At 34.7% G+C, this 10,990-nt stretch overlaps 1 protein-coding gene across 1 annotated transcript; it reads right to left on the bottom strand.

Annotated features, from left to right (window-relative positions):
* Nucleotides 1-8,033: 8,033 nt before the first annotated feature.
* LOC108340034 (senescence-specific cysteine protease SAG39) lies at nucleotides 8,034-9,400 on the bottom strand. The gene is made up of 2 exons (XM_017577261.2): nucleotides 8,897-9,400; nucleotides 8,034-8,800 (listed from the first exon to the last, which is right to left on the bottom strand). Exons 1-2 carry the CDS (start codon nucleotides 9,336-9,338, stop codon nucleotides 8,211-8,213), a joined length of 1,032 nt encoding a protein of 343 aa, XP_017432750.1. The 5' UTR covers nucleotides 9,339-9,400; the 3' UTR covers nucleotides 8,034-8,210.
* Between the last annotated feature and the right edge of the window lie 1,590 nt (nucleotides 9,401-10,990).

Here is a 10,990-nt window from a genome sequence, read left to right as displayed (position 1 = left end):
AAAAATAGGATACAAACATTTAAAATATGATGAAGAGAAATTTCCATTCAAAAGTACAAGAATATTTTTGTCTCTTTTGCAATCTGACAATAAAATCTAGACTTCAGTTATTTTTCACATGTAAGTTCACATATATCTCAATCTCATGTCAGGATCGACCTAGAAACTCAGACATGTTGCATCAAGATATTAGTTCTCATTTTCTTCAACACAATCTTCTCTTCAAAGATAAAGGGAGGTAAGCATGGTGAATTATACACTACAAGAAAAAAAAAAGGATTTACTAACGACCAAAATTCACAAGTAAATCAAAGTTACCAACCACTTATTGGTGGTCAAACATTTGTTGGTAAAATGATCATCCTTAAATTTTACTGATAGTTAGAAAAATTGTTGGTAATTATTGACAAATAAAAAAGTTCATCATTACTTACAAATTTTGGCCATTGATAAATATCGCAATTTGGTCCTCTTCATCTTCTTTCTCTTTTTCTTCCTCTTCCTCCTTGTCTTTCCTATCTTCTTCTTCTTTTTCCTCTTCCATCATTATCGTGTTCATCGTTGTCATCGCCACCATGTTCATTGTCGTCATCATTGTTGTTGCGTCCACCTAACTCCTTATCCATCTCCACTACTACCGTCATTGTCATCATGAATGTCCCCATCGCCTCCTCCTCCTCTTCCTTCTTCTCTTCTTCTTCACATTCATATCTTATTGATTTATAAAAAATATTTTGTCAAATTTGACAAAAAAATTGGCATAATTTTACTAGTGGATTTACCAACAAAATTACCAATGAATTTTGAAAAGGGTTAAATATGTTTTTGGTCCCTAAATTATCATGCGATTTTGGTTTTCGTCCCTCTCTGAAACTTTGGTCCATGTTCATCCTTCTCCTTTTAAAAAGTCTTCAATTTAATCCTCCATGACTAATGACATTAGTTTTTTTCTAACATGACTAATGGTGTGCCACGTGTAAGCCAATTCTAATTTTGTTTCTGGTTGTAATTAAAATTAAAAGAAAAACATTAAACCTTTAGTGCCAAAACTTGAATCTCTCTTCTTCTTTGTTCAGGGTTAGGAAATTTCCCCTTTCCCTATTCCTTCTCAATGTTATCCATCATGAAACCTTTAACTTCATAAACCTAAGCCTTCACCTTAGGAAACGTACTTGTTTATTCAGTGTGATCGATAATAGTACTCCACATCCTCATTCAACTTGGATCTGCAGCAAACACAAATAAGACCACATACAATCGTCTCCCAAGCAACATAAATCACAATCACAACAAATTCATCACCGAAAATAATTCACAACAACACAAATTTCATTTCTATTTTCAATTCATTTGCCTAACTCACATTTGGTCGAATTGAATTTGCTTTATATGGAGTAGTAGAAGAAGTATTCACTAAATTCTTCTAAAAACCCTACTAGGTCAATTAGAAAAAAAAAACTTGATTTAGTCTTTGTTTTGAAGAAAGGTAGATCTTCCTAAGGACCTAGTTTTTGTTTCAGTGTCGCACAATCAAATTTTTGTTGGCTTTTTCTAAGTGCACCTTTTCGATTTGATTTCCCCCTGCTCCTGTCAATTTGTTTCCCGTTTCTGTTCTAGCAGTCACTCGCAGAAAAGAAATCCCACAATTGGTTTTCTGTGCGTTGTTGAGGTTGAAGTGGCATTGCCAAAGTGCAATTCCATTGAAACAAAGGAAGTTTTGATGAGAGGGCAATGAGAGGGGCGTGAGACTTTAGAGAGATTAATATGAGAGGTGGGTCATTGGGTATTCGTTCTTGGAGTTATGGCTATTTGGAGAAGCAGTCGTGAACGAAGCACAAAGGGATTATAATTTTTACCCTAAAGTTTATTTTTTTTCTTTTTGTTTTAATTACGACCATAAACAAAATTAGAATTGACCTTACAGATGACAAACTGTTAGCTAAGTCAAAAAAAGACTAACGTCATTGGTCGTGAAGGACTAAATTTGAGACTTTTTAAAAGGAGAGGGATGAAAATGGATGAAAGTTTCGAAGAAGGATGAAAACTAAAATCGCATGATAATTTAGGGACTAAAAACATATTTAACCCTTTAATAAAAAATACAATTATCGACAAATTTATCAACAAATTTTAAAAAATTTAATTAATAATGGATTTACTAACAAATTTTTAAAAAAATTCAATTAATGACGAATTTATCAACAAATTAAAAAAATTCATTACCAGCAGCTTGTGATAATTACTAATAGATTTTAACATGTCAAACCCCTGAAAATGACATGTGGAAGGGAGGGACAGATGTCTCAAATAATAGAATTTGAGCATTTTATAGAATTTTCCAAAACAGCAGCTCATCTCATTTTTCTCAGGAATCTATATCTCTCTAAAAACTCAAGCCACTTCTTTTCTCCTCCTTCTCTCTAAACTTCTTCTCCTTCTTTCCACAAATTATCATTTTCTTCTTATTTCGATCATCAATCAGGCAACGCTTGAGTCTTCCTAGTGTCAAGAGTTTCACTTTGCACCGATTAAATTGTTGATTGGAGCTGGTATGTTCATCTTCTTCTTAGAACGTTTATTTTCCGGCACATGCAAACCAAGTTCCTGGTTACATGTGTTCATCAGCTTCTTCTTTTCATTTCTGATCACTTTTCTGGTAATGTTGGGTTGGTCTTTTCTCACCAACCGGTGAAATATAGGTGTTCTTGGGATTTTCTGGTGAGAAAGCAAAGTCTGGAAAAGAATAATCGTTGTTCGGTTCGGTCAAAGAGGTAAGGGAAGCTAGTTGATTTAATTGATTGATTTATGATGTATGAAAATGTTGTTTGATGATACTGCATGTATGTAAAAGTTGGATGTTGTGTGTTCGAAAATGTTCGTGTGGGCTGTTGAATGCTATGGTTATGTTGTTTTCATTTCTGCAGAATATTGGGAGTTTTGCCGAGAGAATTGTGAGGAAGTGAAATGATAAAAATGGGGAATTTGTATTTGAAGTAGTTTTAGTCTGTAGAGAGATTATGGACAAGTTGTTTAGAGCTGGTTAGAGCCTTTGAATTACTCAAAACTGTACAAAAAGTAGGAAATCTGATTTTCAGTCCTTGAGTTGATGATTCTACAGAATTGATTCTCAAATCTAAGGTGAAACTCTCTAAATGATGTTAGAAAGGTTTAGGTATTCTTAGTTTAGTGTAGAGATGTGTATGATTCATGTTTGGAGGATTAGAAGTTTGGAAAAATGTTTAGTTTGGGTAAAATTTGATGTGTTCTTAATTCTGCCGAAGTATCTGCAGAATTATGTAGAAAACTGAGGGTTCGCTGTTGACCGCTCGGTCATGCGCTGATTTGGCCGTTTGGCCTTGTTCTACGCTCGGTCATTAACTGGGTTCGATCTCTTTGGAGTCCTCCCAATTCATGACCGATCGGCCTTAGTAGCGCTTAGTCTCGGTAGTGCTTGTTCTGTACTAGCGCTCGGTCTCGGTAGTGCTCGGTCTTGTACTAGCACTCGGTCTTGAGAGTGCTCGGTCTTGCACTCGTACTCGGTTTGGTATTGGTGTTCGGTCTTAACAACATTCGGCCTCTGATGGGCCTTACCTGTTAACGACCTTTCGGTCTCTCTTAGTGGTCGGTCCTAAATAGTGTACACCACTTCTTTAGTCTTATCTGTTATGAACCGTTCGGTCCTGTCCTTTGGGAAGTGAGTAACCGTTCGGTCTCCATCAGTCGCAGAGTGTTCAGTCTAAGCCGGTAGTGTTCGACATAAGATAAAAACGTTCGGTTTAACTCTAGTTTTTAGTTGTTCTAGTATTTGGCCCTAAAACTATGTTCGGCTCATGCTTGAGTCTTACTCTTAAATGACCGTTCCGTCATGTTAGTATGTAGGGAAAGTTTCTCCCACTTGATCTTGTTGATAGGTATGTTGATCTTTTTCGTTCGATCGTGTTCAAGAATGGTGGTTGTTTTACTGTTTAGTTTGATTATACTTAAATGTGATGGATGAGGAAGTATGCTGGTTTTGAAGTATGGTATGATAATTCTAATGTAATGTGAAGGTATGATGAGATACTTATAATATGGATATGAAAGAGTATTCCAGGAAGGAATATCTCAGGATTGGTTATGGAATGGTAAAGTATGAATGTGGTCATGCTAAGGTGGCGTTTATCCTGATATTCTGTGATTACTCATTCTCAAGTAGAGAGGAGTAAATCATGTGTGAGAATGGCAGGAGGTCCTAGTCCATAAGGTTAAGATGGGCGAGGTATAACGGACTAACCTCGGGTGGCATCTGTTGAGGGCATCCCAGCTACTACATCACCGGGGTGCAAAAACGTCGTAGCTACACAAAATTCATAAAGTCCGGACAGTTTGAGTAAAGTGGTCAGTCATTGCATGCATTACTATATGGTTATGGTTGGAAATGTATTATTGGTTGTTGCATGATTGACCTATTGATTTATCTCAGATTTATGTGAATTATATGTTTTACTGAATTAATTAAATTACACTAGCTTACCCTTATTTTTCTGTCTTGTCATGTTGTTCGTCCGGTCGTTCTTGTCATTGCAATGATCACCCTATGGATGTGAGCAGAAGATATTGAGGGTTCTTTAGAGCAGGCGCTGGCAGGAGAGGATGATTTTCGTTAAAGTAAGACCGTTCAGTCTTGTGCTTGTTTTGCATTCATGATAGAACCGTTCGGTTCATACTCTTATTATATAACCGACCGGTCTGTTCTTTGGGTTGTTTTAGTATAGGTTTCTGTAAAATTTTAAATTTATGGTTATTTTTGGATAATTGTAAGTTAAACTTATTCTTGTAACCGTTCTATTTTATTGTAAATGTAATGACTCTCAAATATAGTTTTACAGCTTTTTTGGAATATTACATAACACGACATATCAAAGTTCAAAGAAAGAGTTTTAACACTTCTTTTACCGACAACATTTATTGATAAAAGTATATATCAATAATAAAAATTACAAATAATTGACGAATTTTATCAACAAATTTTATTGACATATTCATTACTAATAAATATTTTTATTAATAATAAAAATTAAAATTTGTTATTATTGAGAAATTTTATCGATAGATCTGTTCTTGATAATAAAAGTTATTAGTAATTAAAATTTTAAAATCCTTTGATAATGTTTTTTATCTACATATTTGTTTTCATTAATAAAATTCATTAATTTAACATTTAATATGTTTTGGTAGTATTTAGTTTATATAGTTATTTATGAAGAATATCATATTTAGACCACAACACTAGTACAGAAAGGGAAAACAACAGCGGTTATTTTTGGCTTTAGGCAGCGATTTTTGAACCGAGGCATATCCAGGCGAGGCAAAAAATCAACTATTTTTTGCCTCGGGTGTGAACCGAGGCATAAAACGAGAGGATTTGACCTCGGTTCAGCCTTAACCGAAGCAGTAGAATTTTTTATTTTTTAAAAAAAAATTCGTAGAACTTTATGCCTCGGTTGTAGCTTGAACCGAGGCAATAGAGTCCTTTCTTTTTTAAACGAGGTCTATACATCCAATTTCTTATCAGTGGTCAAACCATCTATCCAATGGAGGGTTCAACCACCCCATCAACACCAAAATTAGCAGTATTGCCTTCGCCTTTTCCCAGACTCGAGGAGCCCCTGGGGACTTAATCGCACTCGAGGTTTCCTTAGAAGGGAATCAAGGTTCACATTCATCTCATTACCTTCTCCTTCATCATGAACACTGTTCGTAACATTTCCTATCATCTTCAACTCTTCCATGATATAAAAGCTCCTGTTACAATCATCATCAAACACGTGGTCCACAAAATCAACACCACCCACAAACAACCAGATCCAATCCAAACCAAGCAAACACACAACACATCACACAAAAGAAAAACAAGATCCTACGCTGCTACTCCTTAAATATTAAGCATTACAAGACCCAAAAGTCAGAAACGCAAAAATTTGTAATTCTATAACGGTTCATAGACGATAACTCAAAGGCAGAAAACACAAAGATTTCCAGAGACACAAATCCTGTAATGGTCCAAAGATCAAAATCAAAGAAACAATTATCAGCAAAGAAAGATAGAAACAATTATCAGCAAAGAAAGATAAAAGTAAAAAAGATAGAAACGCAGAAACGCAGAAACGCAGAAACAATTATCAACAAAGAAAGATAGAAGTAAAAAACTCACCACAAACGCAGAATCGCAGAAACGCTTGGACCATTGCTCGGACTCGATCTTGGATCCTCGTTGTCGCAACTCTCTTCCTTCTGCTCGATTGAGGAGATGATGCGCCACGAGGGAGGAGCGGCGGAGGGAGCAGAAACGTCGTTGGAGGCAGCGACAGAGGACGACGGAGAGCAGCAGCGAGATGCACCGGTACAGTCGTTGGAGGCACCGAGGAGGCGCTGCAGCGGGGATCTGATGTGGGGGTCCGCAAAGCACTTCCCGAAGCCCATGGCGACGTTGGACGTGAGCGGAGATTGAGGCAAAGAACGGAGGTCGGAGATGCGGTGGAGGTCGGCGGCGAGGATGTTGGAGACCTTGAAGAATGTTGTTCGAAACGGTGACGAATGTGTAAGGGTGAGAGTGGTGAACAAAGAAGACCAAGAAGACGAAAGAGTGGAGTGAATGCATTGTGGAAGGAGAGAGAGAAAAAAGAAAGAGTGGAGTGAGCAGAAAATATCAAGCCATACTAACCCGGTTATTTGGTTAACCGATGTCTAATTTAATGCGTGAAGGGTCCGCGTGATGTTTGCAGGCTTTTATGCTTCGGTCTTATAGTAATCGAGATAATAAACGCTTTTTTGACTCGGTTCAAGAAGAACCGAGGCCTATAAGATCATTATAATCACAAAACTACCACCGCATTGTTTTATGCTTCGGTTTTTTGAAAACCGAAGCACATTACCCGCGTTAGAATCTTGATTTTGTACTAGTGCAAGAACCAAACCGTTCATAAATTTTGAATCTTAGTAAACTAAATTCTTATTGTGTTTGTCGACAAACAAAGAATTTGTTTCTCTTTATTGAATAGCTCTTTTGAGTGATTATATGCGCTATTATAAGTATTAATACGGTTGAAAACTTGTTGAAGATTCTAATTTCTATGCTAATTTTTACCTCATGAGTGTAATTTTTGTTAGAATTTAATTTGGTGTCGCGTCTTAGTTTCATATTTTTCCTTCGCGTAAATACTAACACCCATTATTACAAAAATAATAATATCAATTCGAAATAATAATATTTTCTTTGTATTTATTTTTCTTTTTAAATTAAAATTTTAATATATATTAATTATATTATTCAAGTGGTTATGGAAGATAATGTATTTTGTTTGCTGGGGTGTGAAAGTTTTATTTTTCAAATAATAACTCTACAAGAATAAGGAAATACACATATGATTTTAACTAATAAAATTGGACAAGGGTCATGATATATTGAAACATACAATTTTCTTTACACTCAACTTATGTTATTATTTTATTATAATATTCTATTTATATTTATTTTTATTATGTCAATATAATATTTTATTATAAAAGGCAATTATAAAATGGATGTAGGTGGTGTCAAAGAATATTTTTCCGTTGGATAAATTAGTGCTTCAACTTAGCTAATTATCTAAATGATGATGTCATGTGGCAATTTGGTCGTCGTTGCATCATTACGTTCATGCCTGAAATTCCAAATTGAACAATGACAGGATCTAAAGTTTAATAGAATAATCTCATTTGTTACATGCTTTCATATGTATTTTTAATTAAAGAAGACTAAGATGGACCCCAATTGGCAAAGTTTTTTTATTTCAACCACAAATATTATTCTCCGAGATATATAATTCTTGTTTGAGTACTGAACGTATATATATTATGATGAAACTAATTCTTTTGGCTGAACCTTTTTCATTGTTATCAAAATTGAAATCTTGATAAAAGAAACAACATGTACATGTATCGATTAAACTTACAATAATAAAAAAAAATAACTGCAAAATATACTAAACAACAATAACACAAAATATATGTAGTTGTATTCATTATATGGTGGAAATTAAGCGTTTACACATACATGATAAGATTGTAGAAAAACATCTCATTAGGAACAGTAGAAGGTACTTATACTAGCCAGAAAATAAAATGGTGATTAGAGATTGAACGAGTTTATAATTAAGCTCTTTACGATTAATATATATTAATAGCAGGATTCAAACAGTTGGATAAAAGGCACCGGTAGCAATTCCGCATAAACCTTCCTTGGCACGTGTATCTCTCTTCATCCTCATGTACCCTTTCTCACCCCATTCAGTTCCCCATGAATTCTTTACTAGCCAATACTTACTACCATCACCACCTTTTCCATAACCAACCACTGTAACAGAATGATCAGTTTCAGTTCCACACTTTCCTGTAAAAATCCCACTTGAATAAAACTGGAAAGCTGATCCTCCAGCTTCCACATAAGCTGACACTGGTTGATGTGCCACAGCTTTCATGAGTGCCTTTTCACTGTTAGCAGGAACTTTCTCGTACCCTTTGATCTTAGCCACACCATGACTTTCCTTCTTAACCTTACAACTCTTGTTAACCCCTTTGTAGGGGTAGTTTGTTTCACTTGCTATTCCTCCTTTCTTAGCAAGAAACTCAAAGGCATCTTCCACATAACCACCAATGCATCCCTCGCTGTCACCTCTCACACAATCTACCAGTTCTTGCTCTGATAGGGACACCAATTCACCTTTAGTTATATGATGGAGACCCTCGATTGTAGCCACAGTTGAAAATGCCCAACAACTTCCTGTTTTCACAAACAAAACCAAGTTCATATGTATCAGACATTATTTAATGGAGCACCAGTGGAATATAATTTAATTGATGGGAAACAGAATCTTACGACATGTGCCTTGGTCCTTGATCGGAGTAACAGCACCTTTTTTCCTCCAGTCCACGGTAGCAGGAATCTCAGTGACACTGTCATACCTAAACGATGATGTTTCTGTTGCTGTCCATTCGCTATGTTCCTTCTTCTGACCATTAATTAGTAAAGCCTTAAACTCTTCGTTATGGAGGTCAGCAAATCGGTTAATGCTTAGGTTGAAAGGTTTGTCCCCAGCAGCATTGAAGGACTCAATGAACTGCAAATTGTTCTTGAATATTTGGAACCGTTTCTCCTTCTCAGCAGCATCCTCGTACACCTTACCATACTGTGCCATCCACTTCTCATGTCTCTCTGATGAGAAGGCGTCAGGCAACCTGCGAGACACTGCATGGCATGTCCAGAAAGTGAAAACAAGCAACAAAACTAAAATATTGTTATTTTGGCTAAATGAACTCATCGTGTAATGTGAACAATAGACTAGAGTAGGTTTGTTTTTGTATTCTTTGTAAAACAGACAAAGAAAATTGGTTTAGTTTGGAGCAAAGGCAATGACAATGGCAAGTAATTTATAGTGGTGAGGAGCACCTCAAAAGTTGTGTCATAGTGCATGGAATAGTAGGCAGAACAATTTGAGCGACTTTCTACTTGGATTCTCGACAGCACTGAACCACGTGTGTCATGCGAATTTGTTGAGACATTTGTTGAAGAGATTGCTTTCGACGAAAGATCCTTTTCCAGTCCAATTGATGTAGAATTAGACGACCACACGTGCGAACCCCCTCTTATCAGAACGTGTTGCAATTTAATCTCTTAACAAAAAAACAAAGCATACCATCATTCTTATGTTGAGAAAAGACTGTATCCTGCTTACGCCAGCCCTCAATGACGCGAGTTATGTATGGAATGTGGGCATAGTAATCATTCCTATATATATATATATATATATATATATATATATATATATATAGAAAAACAGTATAAATAATTATATATGAAATGGTCATGTATAATAATTATATGACGACTAAGACTAAACATTTATTTCTAATTTTACCTGTTTATGAATAATCTTAGGCGTGTTTTTATTTTGTTCAAATTTTCTCTTCCCAATTACATAAGTTAGAAAGTTACTTGATAAATTTATTAATTATATGAGATTTCTTGCGATTCATTTTCTTGAAGTTCTTAATTTAAAATTACATGATTTGGGTTAGCTATTTAGAACTTTCAGTGTAATGAAAATGTTTAAGAGAATGGGAAAACATCTAAGTGGATAAAGTAACTTTTTAGTTGCGTAAAACCAAAATAAGCAGTGTGAAAGTAGAGCCTCAAAATGTACCATTTTTGGGGAGCTAAAAGCTAATTTCAAAGAACTTTTGGCTGGTGCTAACACATATTTCACATCGCTTACAAACGATGTTTTACATCAATTGTTTGGACGATGTAAGTAAAAGGCTTAAATTTCTATATCGATTAGCTTCACTATTCATGCACTGTTTCTTTAAATGTTCATACTTCTTGTATCTTCTTTCTTATTTCAGGTCGAGTCCATCAGTTTCATATATATATATATATATATATATATATATATATATATATATATATATATATATATATATATATATATATATATATATATATATACAAACAGACACACACGTTAGTTATAACCTTTAGAAATTGATTCTCCTTTTATTTGATATTTCTTATTTGTTAATTTAGTGTGCTGAATAAATGAGTTATTTCCTATGATTGACGCTCGTTAGGAAATTGCTTAGTAATCTAAATTAGAAATTGAAATTTAGAATACTTTAATTTAATAATCATATAACTCTTCAGTCTAGGTGTAGTAATCAACTGCATGCATTATTCATGTGTATTTTTCAAACCTAAATGAGTTCATAAGAAATTGGTAATAATTAAGAATAAAATGTTTATCTAGCACAGCATTAGATTTTGAGATAAACTAAATTAAAATATTTGAATATTAATTACATAATAACTACAAAGGGAAAACACCAGGAGGTTCCATGATAACCATTTTTATTAATTGAAATTTCCTAATATGAATAATTATAATAGAATAAGTTAGATATTAAATTCACCAAA

This window comes from Vigna angularis, chromosome 5 (assembly GCF_016808095.1).
Source record: "Vigna angularis cultivar LongXiaoDou No.4 chromosome 5, ASM1680809v1, whole genome shotgun sequence".
NCBI lineage: Eukaryota > Viridiplantae > Streptophyta > Magnoliopsida > Fabales > Fabaceae > Vigna > Vigna angularis.
Note: the sequence above shows the minus strand (reverse complement) of the source record. Positions and strands in the feature narration are given on the sequence as shown.

Coding starts and splice junctions, on each gene's coding strand:
- LOC108340034 (XM_017577261.2), bottom strand. CDS start 9,338: ATGAGTTCATTTAGCCAAAATAACAATATTTTAGTTTTGTTGCTTGTT. Junction 8,801..8,896: donor CAAGGACCAAGGCACATGTC/GTAAGATTCTGT, acceptor TTGTGAAAACAG/GAAGTTGTTGGGCATTTTCA.